This window comes from Schistocerca piceifrons, chromosome 4 (assembly GCF_021461385.2).
Source record: "Schistocerca piceifrons isolate TAMUIC-IGC-003096 chromosome 4, iqSchPice1.1, whole genome shotgun sequence".
Classification (NCBI taxonomy): Eukaryota; Metazoa; Arthropoda; class Insecta; order Orthoptera; family Acrididae; genus Schistocerca; species Schistocerca piceifrons.
This window is the reverse complement of record NC_060141.1, coordinates 322,479,442-322,502,412: the sequence shown is the minus strand read 5'-3', so window position 1 is coordinate 322,502,412 and position 22,971 is coordinate 322,479,442. Positions and strand designations below refer to the sequence as shown.

The 22,971-nt window shown below is 42.9% G+C and overlaps 1 protein-coding gene across 1 annotated transcript in view; it reads right to left on the bottom strand.

Annotated features, from left to right (window-relative positions):
* LOC124795818 (neuroendocrine convertase 2) overlaps positions 1 to 22,971 on the bottom strand; it is a 1,530,590-nt gene that overhangs the window by 638,583 nt on the left and 869,036 nt on the right. The window contains exon 7 of the mRNA XM_047259899.1: positions 18,596 to 18,672. Coding sequence (XP_047115855.1) covers positions 18,596 to 18,672 — 77 coding nt within the window. The remainder of the gene's footprint in view (positions 1 to 18,595; positions 18,673 to 22,971) is intronic.

Below are 22,971 nucleotides of genomic sequence, written 5' to 3'. Positions count from 1 at the left end.
CGACAACCTTTGTTCGGCATTTTAGAAGAACAGGTTGTTGTTGTGGTTAGTGTTTAACGTCCCGTCGACAACGAGGTCATTAGAGACGGAGAGCAAGCTCGGGTTAGGGAAGGATTGGGAAGGAAATCGGCCGTGCCCTTTCAAAGGAACCATCCCGGCATTTGCCTGAAACGATTTTTAGGGAAATCACGGGAAACCTAAATCAGGATGGCTGGAGACGGGATTGAACCGTCGTCCTCCCGAATGCGAGTCCAGTGTGCTAACCACTGCGCCACCTCGCTCGGTTTAGAAGAAAAGGGACTCTGCGACTAAACAGACAGATATTGGTTGGCACAACGTCGAAAGTTATATTCATGGTTAAAATCTTTGATCCCTTCATGATCAATACTGGAGTACGCCAAGATGATGGATTGTTCCCACTACTGCTCAGTCTAATCCTAGACAAAGCAAAGAGGGAATGGAAAAAGGAACTGAAAATCCAAGGACACTGGAAACCAATATCTCAAATGTAACTTTCGCAAACGACCTGGCCATACCCTCGGCTTACTAAAGCAATAGGTTCCAAACAAATATAAATACTACAAGACAGGAAGTACAGGAAAAGTTGTCCTGTGAATCTGTCCATAAGTCTGACTTATTGCGTAAGAAATTAAACATCCAAGAATTAGACACAAAATACGGTAAGATAAACAGAGTTGCACATTTCAAATATCTAGGTGAATTGCTCGAAAGTACAGGTGGAGAAAAGGTCTCACAGAAGAGTTGACTACAAAAAAATGAAGAGAGCGTGTAGCAAAACACAAGATATATATAATCAGAAATGTATGCCCACTGAAACAAAGATCAGATACTACAACACAATAATAAAGACTGAAATACTGTATGCAAGTGAGACACTAACACTCTATACGAAAAGCGACATACAAAGCTTTCTGATGGAAAAACGCAAAGTCATGGGAATAATTGTTGGCCCAAAGCTGACAGAAGAGGAATATAGATTACTCTGTGGGGAAACTACAGACAAGATGTCAAATCTAGCAGCAGATGTTACAAAAAGAAGGTTAAAGTTCTACTGGCACATTGGCAAACTACCACCAACAAAACTCACCAATAGAATTCTGACATACATACAGGTCAACAATATCATGAACCACACAAGTCAAACTTGACCCAGAAAAAGCACGAATCGATCCAATAAAAATCGCAGACAGAAACGTGTACAGAGACAAGATACACAAGTGGAATGTCAGATCAGCGAATGAAATCCCAAAGAAACCAATGAAAAAGTGACTGCTGACAGAGAGTGCACGGAAAAAAATGAGAGAATCGCGGAAGATCAGAAAGAAAGTTCAAATGGGGGAGAACTCTTTGCACGCTCCTACAGGGTCTCGTCGCAAATAATAGTAATAATAGTAAGTTATAATAGTAGTAGTGGTAAGTAATAATAATAATATATCGAAGCGCTACTACGCCATATTCTGGACAGTAACTTTCTCTCTGAATAAATAAACGAGCTCTTAATATAAATACCTCCTTCCACATTCTGTAATAGTGTTAGTCAACTCTCGCTCATTTTACGGTTTCTGAAAAATATTACGAATGTATAGTTAGCATTTGTTTCACGATGTCGCCATTTCCTTGGAGCAAAGCTAACATAATTTGGAGACGCCGTTTCAAAGTACAAGAAAATGTTAAAATTTGAAAGATAGAGAAGACAAATAAACAGAGATATTATAATCAGAAACTCCCTATCGAGTAATGCTCAATTTTCGACAACCAGTAATGGATTGTAAAAAAAATGGTGAACGCTGTTGATAGGTCATAGACGATTATGTGCTGTTTTGGAAGGCAGCTGCAAAAACGTCAACACTGCAGACAACTGTTCGCTTTGAAATTTCGGGAGATCTTTCAAGACCATGCGCGATCTGAAATATTACTTAGCTCAAAGTATTCAGTTTTGGATCGTTTTCTGCCAGTAAAATTTTAACCATAAATGTTTAGATTTAGGACCTGAAACAGCGACTACGCTAATCCAGTCACCACGCTTCTTGATGGATGATAGAGTTGTTTGTAGGGTCGGGGGGAAATGGGGGGGGGAGGGAGGGAGACCTGGGGTATGGAGTATTTCTAATATTTTGGAAGACAAGTGACCACTTGTAAATAGCCATAAAAAATTCCAGTTCCGTACCTGTTAAAAAACTGCTTAGTACAGACTTTTAAATCATTTCCTTCAAAGCAAAACACATGACTGTACTGCATTTTTTACTTTACTTTCGGGTGGGGAAGGGGGGCGGGGAGGCGGTCCCGACTTGTCCCTGGGTATGGGCGCCCTTGGCTGAGATCCTATATGGCACTGAGTATGGGCCTGCTCTGAACTCAGTGATACCATATTCGCAGTTCCCCTTTTCGATGAACTGCAATCTCCACAGATCACAGTCCTGTCACTGCGGCGCTTAATTTCTAAAGTATTAAGCGCCAGAACGCACATCTTCGAGCATTTGAAAACTTGTGATAAAACTTACAGTGAGAGAGCAGTTTTTACAAAATACTGTTCTTAAATTCAGATTTTAAAAAGATATTTCATGTAATCAAAACGAAAAATCCTCAAGATTTGATATAAACAACATGTGCTACCTTCTGTTCCCACAGCAGTATCACTTTACTCCCTAGTTCTGCTTCACACATATCACTATAAGTCAGTTGTCTTCGTGACTACGAAGTCATGTTTGCAACTGCTACTAGCGGCAACGTTCAAACAGTTTCATTGTAGTTGCTCGGTGAACGTGCGTGCAGCATTAGCATTTTGGGATGAATGATGATGAAAACATTCTTGACCCATCAGAGTCATGTACATTGCTGACTTCGCTAGAGTTAGGAAAAACAAAACATGATGTGGCACGAGGCGCTGAGTTAGTCACTGAGTTGTGTTACAACTGCTCTGATTTAATTTCGTATTTTTTACTACAAGCAAGCAAAGCATTAGAACACGAATGTCCGTACAATACGTCTTCACAGCACCTCACCCTGCACCCCTGCCCACGACATCACAATGATCACCCCATTGTCAGGTCAATGGTGCCACCACAGCGGCAAATTATAGTTACAATGCGATTTTATACACTTGTACTACTTTAAATCTCCGGTGCCGACTCGAGCTCGGAAAAAAAGCATCCTTGGAAATTGCCAGAACGCCGTTCCGACGTGTTTCGGCTGAAATTAAACCTGTGTGGTTGTAGAATCTCAACACATGCTCGATGACCTTTCCTTCTTAATTACGACTTTCTCACACACAAACAAAACACAGTAGCGAGTGAAGAATGATAACTCCGCTACGTATTCTTATATACGAAGGTTAGTTGGCGTGACTCCTACTTTTTCTGTGCTGTTGCGGCGAAATGTTAATTTGCATATTCAAGCACTTAGTAACTTTATGTCAATTTGCAGTTTTAATTGCCAGCAGTGTGCAGTTAAACAAACTTTCAGTCTGTTTAGGTTCACGACACGTGTGGCCATTTTATAATGTCACCATGTTCGGCAAAAACAACAACACAGTATCTCTGGAATTCCAACTGGGCTACGAACTGTTCCTTTCAGTGGGGGATAAGCAAACGTGTTCACTGATTCTTTTATGAGGGAGGGGTTGGGAATGGGAGGGGAAGCAAACCTATTCACTGTTGTAGTTGATATGAATTAGGTGAACATCTTCCAGCAAAACAGTTAAGCAAATACGTATATCGGTGTTTGGCAGTTAGTGATATATTATACCACAAAGACAAATAATTTATAATATTAAAGGTCATTTGCGGACAGTAGTCCAAATTTACTGTAGACCGCAATAAGAGTTGGCTATTGAATAACCTCTTATAACAACAACAGCAATAATAGTAGTAGTAATAATATTTTTTTTCTAAAATTCCAAAACTTGTCAGATGGCGCCAGGACTGGAGCTCACCACTGCTCCAATTCTCTGTGAATTACCACTGACAGCCATCGTGCAAGTCACTCGCTTATTCGATGCTATGCTGACCAGAGAAAAATCTTCAGATTTGGAAGAAAGCCGTCGTTGTTGCAATGCCCAAATAGGGAAAGAATCGTGCAGAACCAACGAGGTATCGGCCTACCAGCCTTCTCTCAACATTTGACAGAGCCCTATTGCTCCGACTAACAGCACACCTCACTACTGAGGCAGTGTTGCCAGATGAACAATTTGGGTTTCGTGCAGGCCGCCACAGCCATCTCCAACTCTTACGGGTGGTCAAGTACGTCATCTAGGCTTACGACAATAGGGAGAGCTTTCCACATGTGGGTTGTCGTGCCACTTGGCGCACCTACTTGCTGTTTATCTGGAGGGCTGGACCTTCGTCTTGCGAGTTGGAGACGCCACCTCTACGATTCGCCGTGTCCTTGTTGAAGTCCCGCAGGACTCAGTGTTGGGCCCTGTCCTGTACTGTGTTTCCAAAAATAGTGGCTCTGAGCACTATGGGACTTAACAGCTGACGTCATCAGCCCCTAGAACTTAGAACTACTTAAACCTAACCAACCTAAGGACATCACACACATCCATGCCCGAGGCAGGATTCGAACCTGCACCGTAGCGGTCGCGTGGGTCCAGACTGAAGCGACTAGAACCGCTGGGCCACAGCGGCCAGCGTACTGTGTTTACAGTTAAAAAATATCTGCACGCTGACATCACTGCCCTAATCTATCGTCACCAAAGTACGGCGACGGTTCATCGCCGTCTCCAGGCTTCCAGCCGTAACGTCGAGCAATGAGCTTTCAACTGAATCCTTCAGTTTAATACTGCTAAGAAACCGGCACAACTACTTAAGAGATTACGACGCGTGGAGTGGAAACCATCACGTTATGTGACGCCCCCATTCCTTGTAAGACACCTTCGACCGGCAGCTGACCTGGAAGCATCTTGTCGATGACACCTCGAAGAATGTGTCAGCTGCGCTACGAACTCTTTGTCCCCTGCTGAATGAGCAGTCCACATTGACGTGCAGTGTGGCCTTTGAATATACAGAGCATCTGTCCGGACTATCATAGGCTATGCTTACCCAGTGTGGCGAACAGCCGCTAAAACACGTATATGGAATTACAGCGCCTCTGGAATAAGGCGCTTCGGCGGATTTTGAATGTACCGCATAATTTTCCAGCTTGTTACCTTCACGATGCAGCGACGGAACTAAATGTACCCGCACGATTTGCAGGAACACACAGTGAAGCTGTATCAGAAGACACATTCATCACCAAACGCCCTCGTAAGAATATTAAGGCGGCGTAATGAAGCAACTGACCGCTTTAAGCGGCCCGTGGCCCTACTTGACAGGCAGCATACCAATATGAGTTTAGTATTACTATTAATATCTCTTTAAGGCAACTGCAAAGAAAATCAGTATTCCTAGAAGTCAATACTACTTACAATCGTAGAACTGATACGGCAGGCAATACCTTCGGGAAATATACTGCAGTCAATCGACCAATAGGAGCAAGCTATTCAGAAGAAACCTTCGAGCAGCCCAAACTCTTACATACACTTGCTATACATAGTTTTCTTTTCCACCGTTCGGGAAAGAAATTTTTTCATGACATCCATAAAATCCATTTTCCCATGTCTGTCTGTATAAACATGGACTGGGAATGTATAAATGAGTCTCGACTTTGTCATTGCCGATTTGAGACAAGTTTTCAGTCATCGCAAGGTGCTGAGTGACCACACAGGATGCTGACGATGAAAAAACCGTCATAATCAGAATGATCAGACGAAAACTTTGTCATACAGTTCTTTAACCCTGCCACGTTCAGCATCGTCTTCAGATAGTGAATAAATAACATTGTAGTACACCATTCTTAATGGTTCACAGCATTTAGACCTGTGCATGAAGCCTGTCCAAGTTAAAGTCTGCTGTATTTACTCCAAGCAACTCATCTGACCGTCGTATAGTCGAAAAATTGGCGTGGGAGGAGGTAACAAGTATCTTTTCAAGATGATATAGTCGCTTCAGATTCTCTTGCTTGAACCTTCGATCAGACTAATTCACATGAGATTAAGAATTTAAAGCACACCTTTCTTAAAATTCGTTCAGGAGACAATTCTTCAGGAACAGGTGATGTTTCCATGGGTTTCATTCTCGCTGGTATTTTTGTTAGCTGTGAGATATCTGGATGTTTGAAATACGGGCTATTGGAATAATCTTCGACTTTCTCTAATACTATATAAAACACTTCCAGAGTCATAAGATTCGCAAGAGCTGCTTCTGGAACGTCTAAAGAAATTTTCACTTCCTTTGCAACAAAATTTGAACAAAAATTCGGCTTAGTTCACAGGGGTGGTCACCCTCTTAGCTACGATGTGTTGGAACAGTCCAAGGCAGTGTAGAACAGAAAGGAAACGTAGTCCATCATAAAATTACATACTGTCAGAGCTAGGCGGTAGAGGAAATCCCACATATCATTCTGAGAGTGTATCCATTGGAGCAATATTATACAAAGGACTAACATTCCTAAAGCGAATCGTCTGACTACAATGCAGCCCCTAAAGTTTAGCAGTTGGGACGAGAAACCACTTTTCAGGGAGGACTTGATGGTGTTCAAAGAGCTTGTATGCCATACTAAGCTTTGTTTTTGCATAGGTGGAGTAACGATGCTTAATCAAGTTCAGTCGCGTAGACAGTGATTTTGGTTGGTACTGATAAAAAACATTTTGTTGTGACAACCTGCAAAGACTTAGACGACGATAAATAATAAACAAAGCTTACCCCATGGAATATGCCACTCCTCCAACATATGTCGTTAAGTGGGACGATGTGGCTTATGTAGCTGTTTACTGCCTCAATGTTGTTTGTATCTCCCCCTCCTCCCCCCCTCCCATCCCAGACAGTGGAGCGGGACGGGTACTGTGCCATCCTTTCCCCTAGGTCGATAAGTCGTAGAATTCCAACACTGCGATGTTAAAAGGACCACAGACTTCATTAAATTTTACTATTCCATTAGTTTCCTGCTGCGAACGTAACTAAGAAAGAAAACTAAGGAAATAATAAAAACATATAGTTTAAGTTCTCATTGAAATACCAACACAGAAATTTCCTCTCTGAGACGGAATGAAAATATAACTCCTGAAATCGTTATAGGAACAGAAAGCTGGGTAAAGCTGGAGATAAATTCTGCCGAAATTTTTACAGAGGCGCAAACCGTGTTCAGAAAGGCTGGATTAAATAAAGTAGGTGGTGGTGTGTTTGTGTGTGTGTCTGTTGGTAGTCGTTTATCTTGTTGTGAAGTTGAAATAGATAGTTCCTGCGAATTACTATGGGTAGAGGTTATACTCAACAGCCGTAGCAAAATAATAATTGGCTCCGTCTACCAACCCCCCGACTCAGATGATATAATAGCTGAATGCTTCAAATTACAAATAAGACTTCAATCTGCCCTCGATTTGTCGGCGAAAATACATACTCAAAGCCGGTGGTAGACAGAAAACATCTTCCTAACTTGTACTAAATGCTTTCTCTGAGAATTACTTTGAACAATTAGTTCATGAGCCCACACGAATTGTAAATGGCTGCGAAAACACACTTGAACTCTTAGCCACAAATAATCCTGATCTAATAGAGAGCGTCATGACGGATATAGGGATTAGTGAACACAAGGTCATTATTTCGAGGCTCAAAACCATATCAACCAAAACCACTAAAAATAAACGCAAAATATATCTATTTAAAACAGCAGATAAAAATTCGCTTGATGCCTTCCTAAGAGAGAGTCTCCATTCCTTCCAAGCTAATTATGTAAGGATAGACCAGATACGGCTCAAATTCAAAGATACAGTATCGTCAGCAATAGATAGATTCATACCGCATAAGTTAATAAAAGACGAGACTGATTCAACAAGGTACACAAAACACATCAGAATACAGTTGCAGAAGCAACGAAAAAAGCATGCCAAATTCAGAAGAACGAAAAACCCCAAGACTGGCTAAGTTTCACGGAAGCTCGAAATTTAGTGCGGACGTCAATGCGAGATGCTTTTAATAGTTTCCACAATGAAATATTGTCTAAAATATGGTATAAAACCCAAAGAGATTCTGTTCGTACGTAAAGTACACCAGTGGCAAAAAACAGTCAGTAAAGCGATAGCGATGGAAATGTTACCGATGATAGTGCCGCTAAAGTGGAGTTACTAAATACGGTTTTCGGTAATTTCTTCACGAAAGAAGACACAGTAAATATTCCAGAATTCGAAACCAGAACAGCTGTTAGAATGAGGTACATAAAAGTAGTTATCTTAGGTGTTGCGAAACAACTCAAATCACTTAAGAAAGGCAAGTCTTCCGGTCAAGATGGTGTACCAATCAGGTTCCTCTCAGAGTATGCAGACACAATAGCGCCTTTCTTAGCAATCATATACAACCACTCACTTGACGAAAGGTCTGTTCATAAAGACTGGAAAGTAGCACAGGTCACACCAATATTCAAGAAAGGAAATTGGAGTAACCCATTGAATTACAGAACCATGTCACTGACCTCAATTTGCAGTAGGATTTTGGAACATATAGTGTACTCGAACATTATGAATCACCTTGAAGGAAATGACTTATTGTTACATAACCAACACGGATTCAGAAAATATCGTTCTCGTGCAACACAGCAGGTTCTTCATTCCCACGAAGTAATGAGTGCTGTCGACAAGGGACATCAGATCGATTCCATATTCCTAGATTTCCAGAAGGCTTTTGATACCGTTCCTCACAAGCGACTATTAATCAAATTGCGTGCATATTGAGTATCGTCTCAATTGTGTACTGGATTCGTGATTTCCTCGCAGAGAGGTCACAGTTCGTAGCAATAGACGGTAAATCATCATGAAGAACACAAGAGATATCTGCCGTTCCGCAAGGTAGTGTCATAGGCCTTCTGCTGTTCCTGATTTACATAAATGACCTAGGTGATATTCTGAGCAGCTCCCTTAGATTGTTTGCAGGTGACACTGTAATTTACCGTCTAGTAAAATCATCAGACGATCAATTCCAATTACAAAATGATCTAGAGAGAATTTCTGTGTGGTGCGAAAAGTGGCAATTAGCACCAAACCAAGAAAAGTGGGAGGTCATCCACATGGGTACTAAAAGAAATCAGATACATTTTGCGTACACGATAAATAGCAGAAATCTAAGGGCTGTCAATTCGACTAAATACTTAGGAATTACAATTACGAGCAACTTAAATTGGAAAGACCACACAGATAATATTGTGGGGAAGGCGAAACAAAGACTGCGCTTTGTTGGCAGAACACTTAGAATGTTCGACAAACCCACTAAAGAGAGAGTCTACATTACACTTGTCCGTCCTCTGCTGGAATATTCTTGAGCGGTATGGGATCCTTACCAGGTAGGATTGAGGGACATCGAAAAAGTGCAAAGAAGGCTCAAAATGGTTCAAGTGGCTCTGAGCACTATGGGACTCAGCTTCTGAGGTCATTAGTCCCCTAGAACTTAGAACTACTTAAACCTAACTAACCTAAGGACATCACACACATCCATGCAGCACCTAGACCCGCACGGTGCAAAGAAGGGCAGATCGTTTCGTGTTATCGCGCAATAGGGGCGAGAGTGTCACTGACATGATACGCGAGTTGGGGTGGCAGTCACTGAAACAAAGGCGGTTTTCTTTGCGGCGAGATCTATTTAAGAAATTTCAATCACCTACTTTCTCTTCCGAATGCGTAAATATTTTGTTGACACCCACCTACATAAGGACAAATGATCATCATAATAAAATAAGAGAAATCCGAGCTCTAACGGAAAGATTTTGGTCTTCCTTTTTCCCACGCGCCATTCGAGAGTGGAATGGTAGAGAAGTAGTATGAAAATGGTTCGATGAACCCTCTGCCAGGCACTTAAGTGCTAATTTCAGAGTAACCATGTAGATGTAGATGTAGAAATATTATTTTCTTTCATCAGTCTACATATTTGCTTTGACCGAACGTCTGCTGCTGACGATCTCTTAACAATTCTTTTCATTCACTTATTCGTAAATTACGTAACTATTTGTGAAGGAAGTTTACACTGGAAGAAAACTCGCCAGTGAAGCCAGTGAAATGCGATGCGAAACGAATAAAGCAGTTATTGAACACCAAGATATTTTCCAGCTATGTAGGGCAAGTAACATTTAACACTGAAGATAAGAAGTTTCGAGCGGAGTATGTTTTCAATGTAGCCTCGTTACATCACTACGAACCTTTTAAAATATTTTATCGTCGGAACATGGAAGCCAAAAATATATTCTCAAAGAATATTTTAATGTGGAGCTTTCTGAAGGGTTAATTCTTTGCTCAGCCAATTGAGAGTCAAACCGTCAGCTTTTAAGTATGTGGGAATTCTCCAGTTACTCTATCACGATATTTTACTTTCGGATCTCGAGTAGTTTTAACAGTGAATTCGCTCCAGCTGACGATTTGATAATTTGTGCTAGATTAAGAAACCACTTCTCTAGGTTCGTTTGCCTTCCATACGCCGCGCGGGATTATCCGAGCGGTCTGAGGCGCTGCAGTCATGGACTGTGCGGATGGTCCTGGCGGAGGTTCGAGTCCTCCCTCGGGCATGGGTGTGTGTGTTTGTCCTTAGGATAATTTAGGTTAACTAGTGTGTAAGCTTAGGGACTGATAACCTTAGCAGTTAAGTCCCATAAGATTTCACACACATTTGAACATTTTTTTGCCTTCTATAAGACTTTTACAGATAAAACATTTCAGAGAAATATACAGATCTGAGCACCATACAGTTTGTCTGTTCTAGCTACGACAGCCTTAAAAAGTCATAAGCGCTTCAACACAACAAAACAAGCTTTCTGATAAGTGATATACCCGAAATCAACAAAAAGTTCCTGCACAGATTATTATATAACTTTATCGTGATACTGCAATGTAAAGCTATTTGGACTATCAGTCCGGCGATATACACCGTGTTCAGAAACAGAGATATGTAAACAGGGAAAATACGGCGCTGTGGTCGGCAACGCCTATATAGGACAACAAGTGTCTGGCGCAGTTGTTAGATCTGTTACTGCTGCTACAAAGGCTGGTTATCAAGGTTTAAGTGAGTTTGAACGTGGTGCTATAGCCAGCACACGATCGATGGGGCACAGCATATCCGAGGTAGCGATGAAGTGGGGATTTTCTCGCACGACCATTTCGCGACTGTAACGTGAATGTCAGGAATCCGGTATAACTCAAATCCCCGACATCGCTTCGGCCAGAAAAAGATCCTCCCAGAACGGGACCAGCGACAATTGAACTGAATCGTTCAACGTTACAGAATTGCAACCCTTTCGCAAATTGCTGCAGACTTCAGTGCTGGGCCATCAACAACAAGTGTCAGCGCGCCAACCATTCAACGAAACATCAACGATGAGGGCTTTTGGAGCCGAAGGCCCACTCGTGTACCCTTGATGACTGCACGACACAAAGCTTTACGCTTCGCCTGGTCCAGCCAGCACCGACATTGGACTGTTGACGACGGGTTTCAAATCGTATCGAGCGGATGGACGTGTACGGGCGTGGAGACAATCTCTTAAATCCATAGACCCTTCATGTCAGTCGGGGACTGTTCATGCTGGTGGCGTGTGGGGCTTGTGCAGTTGGAGTGATACGGGACTTCTGATAAGTCTAGATACTACTCTGAGAGGTGACACGTACGTAACCAACCTGTCTGATCACCGGCATTCATTCGTGTCCATTCTGCATTCCTACGAACTTGAGCAATTCCAGCAGGCCAATGCGATATCCCATACGTCCAGAATTGCTACAGAGTAGCTCCAGGAACACTCTTCTGAGTTTAAACACCTCCGCCAAACTCCCCAAAGATGCACATTAATGATTCTATCTGGGATGCCTTGGAACGTGCTGTTCAGAAGAGATCACTGCCCTCTCGTAATCTTACGGTTTTAAGGACAGCCCTGCAGGATTCATGATCTTAATTCCCTCCAGGACTACTTCAGACATTCATCGAGTCCATCGCAAGTGTTGCGTCACTTCTGTGTGCTTGCCGTGGCTCTACACGATATTATGCAGGCGTATCAGTTTCTGTGGCTCTACAGCGTAAAATTTCCCAGTTTCTAAGTTGAAATTTTAATTAAATAACCGTCTCATACGATGAACGAATGCCCTAGGTTTTCGTCAGCATACAGTTTTTTCTCAATTAGTACGAAAACATCGAACAATAGCGATGAAACGGCGCTGTCCCTGTAGGCTTCTGCTTGCTAATGACCATACTTAGGTGCCCATAATTCTTCACTTTAAAATCTTAGCAAACGTTGAGACTTTGTGCGCCATCTCATTTCTACAGCTATCGAATAAAACGTTGTATATGGGAAAAAGAACACTGTTGCATCAATATTTGTAAATAATGAAGTTCTGAATCTTTCTAGCAGATAAAAATTGTGTGGCAAACCGAAACTCGAACACGATGTCTTAGCCTTTCGCGAGATAATGTGCAACCGAGCTACCTGAGCATCACCCACTACCTGACCTCACAGCTTTCCTTCTACCAGTTCGTCATCTCCTACCTTCCAAACTTCACAGAAGTTCTCTTGCATACCTTTCAAGACTAGCATTCTTGGAAGAAAGAATATTGCCGAGACGTGGCTTAGCCACAGTCTAGGGGGGTAGTTCGAAAGGTAGGAGATTGAGTACTATCGGAAACAAGGCTGTGAAGAAGGATGGTGTGTCGTGATTGGATAGCTCAGTTGGCAGAGCACTTGTCCATGAAAAGCAAAGGTCCCAGAATCGATTTCCGGCGCGGCACACAGTTTTAGCGTGCTAGTAAGTTTTAGATCAGCGCACACTCCGCTGCAGAGTGAAAATTCATTCTGGGAATAATATTCTAATAATGGACTTAATGAAATGATTGGGTACTTTATTTGCCAAAATCCTTACCTCTAACAGATGACGAAATAGCAGTTACGTTCTCATCACAGGGGCGCCCTGCGTATTAAATTGGTGACAATGCAAGTTGTTGAATATTGGTGCCTCCCTTTAGGAGGAAGGAAAAACAACAATTGAACATCCTGCGGTGACCTGGCATCCGGTAAAACAGGTGTAAAAGGACGACGAAGTAATTAAGAAGAAAAAAAATATTCTTTTCCCTTTAGCCTCCTGATGTGAATGGGTCCGCTAAATGTCTAAATATAACTCGGCGTTATAACATTTTGTACCTCGTCCAATCTGTGATGGATGGGGCAGGTCTGTAAACATCTGCAGATGCGTCATCCCTGCGGTTGAGGCTATAACGAAAGTGGGGCAGAATGTTACGCAGTCCTAAGATCCTCCTCACCACCTCTTGTACGTGCGGTATATAAAATGTCTTCAGTGGCAGATTAAATAAAGAAATGGAACCAGAATTTGTGACTATTTTTATAGTTTTGATATATTTTAAGGTTCTTACTTTCCGAGAAATCTAGTAGGGAACAGATGGTAGCTATATTTGGGAATGTAGGTTTTCTTGGTGGGTTTCACTGTTGAGGTCTTCTTATCTTTTAAGCTCAATGTCAGCATCGCTCTTAAGGCACCTTTCAACAATACTTCTACTCCTCATTCTTGCTAGAAAGTGAGTATGAAACGCGTCTGAGTGCGATATCAAAATCGGGCAGATACCGGGCCCAAAACCGAAAAGATTTATTTTGTCCGAACTGTATATTACTATCTCAGTAAGATGACAGTATTTGAAAATTTAACTGTTCAATAGCTATGACAGTGCGTGAAATACCAAGTGTAACCGATATAATGCAGATATTTCTATTGGTGACTGAAGTTGGTGTACTGAACAACATTAAATAAGTATTTAATTAATTTTCATACAAATAATTATAGCTATTAGGAGAAGTACGTTTTAGGTTGTGTAGTACTTCCAAGTACACGTGGCAAGAGCAAGCTGTTAATACTTGTTTTCCATTTGTCAGCAGGTCAGGCGTTAAGGTGCAGACACGTGGACACAAAACGGTTAGTCTATACCGAAAGGAGTAGTTCACTTAGCGCTACAGTCAAGGCCATGCAGAACACACCAGGTCGTAAAGTTCTTTTGTTTGTTTTGGTCAGAATAGCTCAGTGTCGGTTAGACCGTCAGTAACAAGCCGCTCGAGTTGCTGCTGCTAATAAGGCGAGTACACCTTTCGGTTATCACATATTTTTACGAGCTTCAAACAGGAGCGACTTATTTTCAGTTATCTGTCTAGTTACTACTTTATTTTTGTAATTTCTCACGTGTTTGAGTGCTTACTAGACACAATCTTGTATTTTAAAAACAGTGTAGCGTACTGTACCGCCGTTGCTACCGACTCTTGCATTGACCAATGTATCGTACAGGCTTTTGTTTCATTCAGTAAGTATAGCTCAGTGTCGGTTAGACCGTCAGTGAGAGAGCACCTCGTGTTCCTGCTGCTAATAAGGCGAGTACACCGTTCGTTTGCTACATATTTTTACGAGCTTCAAACAGGAGCGACTTCAGTAATAGATAGGAACTGTGATTGCTGTGTACAGATGCTAGGTGAGTTGGTGACCCTTCACTAATAGCTCCAGGTGGTGTTGGCTTCTGTCACACAGTTTGATGCTGCTGCCAAGGGGAATCACTGTGGGGGATCGGACGCGGGGATTCGAGTGACGTCGAACACATCTCACGTATCCCCCGATCGGTCCACTGCTGTGGCCGCCCCGGGTACTGCCTTCACTGAGGTTGACCCCTCACTCATGATAGAGTGGGAGATCATTCCAAAGTCTGGCAGGCATCAAGAGACTCTCTGAGGGGCCGATTGTAGAGCCTTCCCAGTGCGTTTGACGAACAGGTTTCGGGCGGTATCTGTGGCTGACGAAGTCTCTAAGACGGATGCAGTCGTCCACCCTGTTCCAGAGGAAGCTTCTCGGCCCTCGAGGTCTGAGCATTCACAGAGGGTGGGTTTGCTGGTAGCTGGGAGCTCCAGCGTTAGCCACGTAATGGGGCCCCTTAGGAGCATGGCTGCCAAGGAGGGGAAGGAAGCCAGTGTGCACACCGGGGGGAAGTCATTCCTGATGTGGAAAGGGTGCTACCGGATGCCATGAACAGTACAGGTTGCAGCGAATTGCAGGTGGTTGCTCATGTCGATACCAATGACGTGTGTCGCTTTGGATCGGAGGAGATTCTCTTTGGTTTCGGGCGGCTAGCGGAAATGATGAAGACTGCCAGTCTTGCTTGCGAAGTTAAGGTGGCGCTCACCATCTGCAGCATCGTCGACTGAACCGAATGTGGTCCTATGGTGCAGAGCCGAGTGGAGGGTCTCAATCAGAGGCTCAGGCGGTTCTGTGACCGTGTAGGCTGCAGATTCCTTGAATTGCGCCATCGGGTGGTGGGTTTCCGGGTTCCGCTTAATAGATCAGGAGTCCACTACACACAGGAAGCGGCTACACGGGTAGCGGGGGCTGTGTGGAAGTTAATGGGCGGTTCTTTAGGTTAGAATTTCTCAGGAAACCACAGAAAGGGCGTCCGTCTAAAAGAGGGCAGGTAAAACACAGTATAGTAGTTTTAGTAACAATCTGTATTGTAGTTGTAAATTGTCATAGCTGTGTTGGAAAAGAACCAGAGCTCCAAGCCCTAATAGAAAGCACTGAAGCTCAAATAGTTATAGGTACGGAAACCCGCCTAAAGCCGGAAATAAGTTCAGCCGAATTTCTTTTCAAACGACCTAACGGTGTTCAGAAAGGATGGATTAAATACAATTCGTGGTGGAGTATTTATTTCTGTCAGATGGAGTTTACCTTGTAGTGAAATATAAGTAGATAGTCCCTGCAAAACAGTATGGGTAGAGGTTATACTTGACAATCGGACTAAACTATTAATTGCATCGTTTTACCGACCCCCCTACTCAGAAGATATAGTTGCTGAACAGTTCAAAGAAAACTTGACTCTTATTTCAAAACGTCATCCGAAACTGTACTGAATGCTTTCTCAGAAAACTGTTTTGAACAATTAGTTCATGAGCCCACTCGAAGCGTAAATGGTTGCGAAAGCGTACTTGACCTCTTAGCAACAAATAATCCTGGACAAATGAGTATCTTGACGAATACAGGGATTAGCGACCACAAGGCAGTTGCTGCAAGATTAAATACCACCCACAACCATCGAAAAGAAACGCAAAGTACCTCTATTTAAAAAAGCTGATAAAAATGCTCTTAACGCCTTTTTAAGAGACAGTCTCGACTCCTTCCGATCTGATCACGTAAGAGTAAAAAAATGTGAAATTATTTCAAAGAGATAATATCAACGACAATTGAGAGATATATACCACATAAATTAATAAGTGATGGTACTGATCCCCCATGGTACCCAAAACGGGCCAGACCGCTGTTGCAGAAGCAACGAGAAAAGCATGCTAAATTTAAAATAACTCAAAATCCCTAAGATTGAAAAAGTTTTGCAGAAGTTCGAAATATAGCGTGTACTTCAATGCGAGATGCTTTTAATAATTTTCGCAAAGAAACTCTGTCTCGGAATCTGGCAGAAAAGCCAAAGAGATTCTGGTCATACATGAAGCACATCAGTGGCAAGACGTAATCAATACCTTCACTGCGCGATAACAACTGTGAAGTTACTGATGACAGTGCCACTAAAGCAGAGTTATTAAACACGGTTTTCCGAAACACCTTCACCAAAGAAGACGAATTAAATATACGTGAATTCCAATTAAGAACAACTACCAAGACGAGAAACATAGAAGTAGATATCCTCGGTGTAGCAAAGCAGCTTAAATCACTTAATAAAGGCGAGGCCTCCGGTCCAGATTGTATACCAGTCAGGTTCCTTTCAGAGTATGCTGATACAATAACTCCATATTTAGCACTTATATACAACCGTTCGCTCACAGGAAGATCCGTATCTAAAGACTGAAAAATTGCTCAAGTCACACCAATACCCAAAAAGGGAGTATTCCGCTGAATTACATGCCCATATCACTAACGTCGAACTGCAGTAGCGTTTTGGAACACATACTGCGTTCGAACATTATGAATTACCTCGAAGAAAACGATTAATTGACACATAATCACCATGGATTCAAAAAACACAACTAGCTCTTTATACTCATGAACATAACTAGCTCTTTATACTCATGAAGTAATGAATGCTGTCGACAGGGGATGTTTAATTGGTTCCATATTTTTAGATTTCCAGAAGACTTTCGACACCGTTCCTCTCAAGCGTCTTCTAACCAAACTGCATGCCTATGGAATATCGCCTCAATTGAGTGACTGGATTCGTGATTTCCTGTCAGAAACGTCACAGTTCGTAGTAGTACACAGAAAGTCACCCAGTAAAACAGAAGTAATAGCCGGCATTCCCCAAGGAAGTGTTATATGCCCTCTATTGTTCCTGATCTATATTAACGGCGTATGAGATAATCTGAGTTGCTCTCTTAGATTATTTGCAGATGGTACTGTCATTTACCGTCTTGTAAAGTCACCAGATGACCAAAACGAATTGCAAAACGGTTTAGGTAAGATATATGTATGGTGCGAAGAGTGGCAATTGACCATGATCATAGAAAAGTGTGAAATTCTTCACGTGACTACTAAAAGGAATCCACTAAATTTCGATAACGCGTTAAGTCACACAAATCTGGAAGCTGTAAATTCAACAAAATACTTAGGGATTACAATTGCAAATACCCTAAATTGGAATGATCACATGGATAATGTTGTGGGTAGAGTAAACCAAAGACTGCCATTGAATGGCAGAACGCTTAAAAGGTGCAACCAATCTACTAAAGGGACTGCTTACACCACACTTGTCCGTCCTATTCTGGTGTATTGCTGTGCGGTGTGGGATCCGCATCAGGTGGGACTGACGAATGTCATCGAAAAAGTTCAAAGAAGGGCGGCCTGTTTTGTATTATCGCGAAATAGGGGGGATAGTGTCACAGACATGATACGTGAATTGGAGTGGCAATCAGTAAAACAAAGACGTTTTTCGTTGCGACGGGATCTTCTCATGAAATTTCAATCACCATTTTTCTCCTCCTATTGCGAAAACATTCTGTTGGCACCCATATGCATAAGGAGAAATGATCATCACGAAGAAATAAGAGAAATGAGGGCTCGCACGGAAAAATTTAAGTGCTCGTTTCTCCCGCGCGCCGTTCGAGAGTGGAACGGAGGAGAAGCATTTTGAAGGTGGTTCACTTAACCCTCTGCCAGGCATTTTATTATGAATAGCAGAGTAATCACGTAGATGTTGATGTAGATGAAAGGTATGATGTGTTTGTGGGAAGAGTCTTTGACACAGAGAAAGAGTAGCCAACATACTGATGTGTGCACATATTAAGCTAGCACATATAAAATATCTGCACTTACGTTTGTTACACTCTGTATAATATTACCGCAGGAGTAAATTATTCACTGGCCCAGTCCGTGATGCTATCAAAATGAAGTCTACTTTTTTTTAGACATACATCTACTTTAAATATCTGTATCGGTCTTTCCCAAATTTGAACAGCCCTGCTTCAAATACTTCTTGATTTTGCTGTTATACATGGGAGATGAGTGGTATAAGGTCCCTTGCTGAGCGCAGCCGTGACTTACCTGTTAAACCAATCGTCGGTGTACCGCGGGTACGGGTAGGGGTCGTTGCTGCTGAAGTCGTAGCTGGCGCGAGCGTTCTGTAACAGAAAAAGGAAAACATCAGTCAAATCTGGACAATTCCTCATTGGAGACTGTCGATTAGTGCTTGAAAAGGAGATCGCATATCTAAACTCTCAAATACATACAATAAAAAATCTTATATTAGGGTGCTAAAATTTCTTGTAACACTCGAAAGATGCGTTCTCTATATTCGGCATATCATTTACGGGCAACACAACAAACTGATACAAGTTACAGAAGCAGAACACTGCGTCGTATTCTATGGGTTTATAACGAGAAATAGTACAAGTCAACGGAGGTTTTTGTACGCGCATCACAATTAGCTTTCAGGTCACTAACATTCGATGGACTGAAATAACTCAAATATGGCAATATAAACATCATTCCACAAAGTACTGACGTTGGGATGGTTCCCATCACAAAAGCACTTCAACATTTTATGATTTTTCTTCTTAATTTTGTTTCAAGCAAAGACAGATTTCAGTATGCAATACAGAGACTTGTAAATTACGGTTTGTGAGCTGGGATGCAGTTAAAAAGCATCAACAGGCCGTTCTCGCAGATGCAACAAGCGCTCATGTAGCCGGGAGTAATGAGGAGTTCTGACCAGGATCGTGAGAAAAAGATTCCTGAGTATTTGTGCAGTGTGCGGCGCTGTTTACGCGCCAGAATAAAACGGTAACTATGTTAGGCAATTGCCACAAACTGCGTGGAAAGAATAACTATACTTACATACGTTCTAAAACAGAAGAACAAACGACAACCACTAAGGATCACAGATTGATGTCCATACCGTATTTGATGGAAAATCAAAATTGTGAGCTTCGGCGGCCGGTTTATGAAAGTGTGACACTGTAGCTCAATTTCACCGCGCAGCTGGAAGGGATTAGTAATCTGGAGACGTGTCGATACCAGGCCAGAAAATCTTTGGGAATTTAATTCCGTTTACTCATTTGTGCAATAACTGTGCCTCGCAGACAGGTGGGTGAACAGTACACACTGATGTCAACATTTGAGAGAGGACGTGTAGTTGGGCTCAGAGAAACATACGGATCGCTGGAAATCTCAATAGGAGTCATACCACTTTTCTGCGGTGTTGGCAGGGATGGGTGACTCATGGCCGAACACAGCGTCAAGGCGTAGTCAGTCGACCTAGAGAGGCCACAGAATGAGAGGACGGAGTAATCGTCAGAGAGGCATTCAGAGCCCCTTATTCATCATTATTATCGATCCGAAGTGCAACTGGTGCCTCAGTGACCACAAGAACCATTAATAGGTGGCTCACAGAAATGGAACTCACCTCACGCCGCCCTGTACAACTCGTCCGTTTGCAACTGTGTCCGACATATTAGGCATGGAATGGAACTCTCTTCAGTGATGTGACCCGTTTGGAATTGGGCCCTGATGATCAGCATAACCATGTCTGGAGACGCATCGGCCAACTGAACGATACCATCTTGACTGTCGCCCGCCATACTGTCCGACAGCTAGCAGTGATGGTCTGGGGTGCCGTTTCATTTCATAGCACAACTCCTCTGTCATCCGCGGCACGCTTGCAGCACGTCGTTATGTCGACGGTATTCCATGACCCGTTTTGTTGCCCTTCATGGCAAACCATCTTGGGCTTATAGTTCAGTAAGATAATGTCCTCCCGCAAACGGCGAGAGTTGTCTTTGCGCTTGCCAAACCATACCTTTGCCATCAACGTCACCTGATCTCTCCCCGGTTTAAAGCGTTTTGAGCGTTACGGATAGAACCCTACAACCACCTCGGGATTTCGACGACCTAACGCATCAATTGGACAGAATTTGGCACGATATGAGACGGACATCCAACAACTATATCACTCCCGAATGAGGTTTTCACTGTGCAGCGGAGTGTGCGCTGATATGAAACTTTCCTGCAGATTAAAACTGTGTGCCGGACCGAGACTCGAACTCAGCGCACACTCCGCTGCAGAGCGAAAATCTCACTATGGAAAAATCCCCCAGGCTTTGGGTAAGCCGCGTCTCCGCAATATCCTTTCTTCAAGGACTACTAGTTCTCGCGGACGTTGTGGCCGAGCGGTTCTAGGCGCTTCAGCCCGGAACCGCGCTGCTGCCATGCTCGCAGGTTCGAATCCTGCCTCGGACATGGGTGTGTGTGATGTCCTTAGGTTCATTAGGTATAAGTAGTTCTAAGTCTAGGGGACTGATAACCTCCGATGTTAAGTCCCATAGTGGTCAGAGCCATTTGAACCAGTACTAGTTCTCCAAGTTAGCACAAGAGCTTCTGTGAAGTCTGGAAAGTAGGAGACGAGGTACTGGCTGAATTAAAGCTGTGAGGACGGGTCGTGAATCGTGCTTGGGTAGCTCAGTCGTTAGCTGCTCTCTGTAAGGGGAAAAAAAACTGAGTGAACGGATCAACGACGAACCTGAACAGGTGTCATGCATGGGACGTCCACCCTGAACAAATGCAACAAACTATAACGAACAAAATGAGATAAAAAAATAGAGCACTTGTATGCGGAAGGCAAAGGTCCCGAGTTCGAGTTTCGGTCCGGCACACAGTTTTAATCTGCCGGGAAAGTTTCAGCTGTATCAAACCAAGCCGAATAACTGCTTATATAAGGGCCAGAGGTGGACCAACGCGTTACTGAGTTGCCCAATATGTGAAGTTCTTCCTCTCAAATAAATAATCCAGTTTTTCTGAAAATGTAATAATTTGTTTGTCTGCACATGTATATCACATCTACCGATTTCCGTCCATTTCGGATTTTTATTTGTTTGCTGGCACGGCGCCAACGGGATAAAAACGAAATGACTCAACCCATTCATAAACGAGATTCGTGCCGTAATTCGTTTCTGCCTTTGAAAGCAGAAAACACAACAACAATCCACAATAAGCTGTTGAAAGAGTACGGCACTGATGAGCATTCATATCACAGTGGTTGGATAGAAGGCAATCTCTCTGTGAAGACTCGGGAATGGCAAATGAAGTGGAAGCCCTGAGGCTCGAAGACCAGAAATTTGCAATCCTAGCGACAGTGACAAAACTACTAATGTTTCCAATTACTTTGAAATTAATAGTTTACGAAACATTTGCCAATGTTATTTTAAAAGGAACCAAAGGCCTCAAGAAGGCTTTCTAAAATGTAGTACTGAAATTTAGCCCAGCAAAATCAGTCGGCGCAAATGTGTCGCAGAGGTAAGACTTGGGGTGAAGCTGTTTCACGACCAAATACATAGAGTGCGTTCAGCACTTAGACCCAATTGTTGCAACTTCACGCGTGACTGAACACGACATTTGTCCAAAAATTAAACAGTTGTATTACGAATAGTATAGTACGAGGAATAGATATTTGTTCAGTGCTGAAGTTCTGGGGAAAATCCTTTTGCTTGCCTCCAATAAATGGCACTCAAATCGCATCCCCCTATTATTTTTAAAACGACTGCACCAGAACCCATACGTCAAACAATGGCCACCTTGTGGGCCCTTGCAGATAAAGTACTCATTCGATGTAATAAAAGCTGCTGGAGCAACAAAGTTTCCATGACAATTGTCGTCGTCGGATATAGCGGATTGTTGCCGCGGAGATAAGCGGCAATTATGAGCAAACCACTCACCAATTCATTGTCTGAGAAAATATACGGTGAGCAGCCGTGTCTTTCCACAGCTATCGTCCTGTTATGGCTTCAAAGTATTGACTGTCCATGCGCGTAAACTGCCGAACTCATGGCACAGGCTATAAGGATTAGAACGCATGAAGTCTCCGACTATCAGCCGAGTTATTTAGTCATCCGAGAGGTGGGTTCTTAGAAGAGTTAATCAGTATACTCTTAATACGACCTGCTACGTGTATTTCGCGAAAAGATCATGAATTGGAAGAATATGAGCTCTCACAGAGGCCTACCAAGAGTCGCTCTTCCCGTAAAAAATGGTTCAAATGGCTCTGAGCACTATGGAACTTAACATCTGTGGTCATCAGTCCCCTAGAACTTAGAACTACTTAAACCTAACTAACCTAAGGACATCACACACATCCATGCCCGAGGCAGGATTCGAACCTGCGACCGTAGCAGTCGCGCGGTTCCGGACTGAGCGCCTTAACCGCTAGACCACCGCGGCCGGCTTCCCGTAAAAGATTCACGACTGAGTCACTAAAGAGTGAAGTGATACACAAACTATCCTTCCCCCACGTACCATTAGGCGGCTTTCTGAGTATGGATGTTTATATAACTCCATCGGCAGTGGGTAAAGAATAGAGAGAGGCGCTAATTATGACACATGATACAGCGCTACTTGAGTAACCACGAAGTCGTCGTCTTCCAGTATCC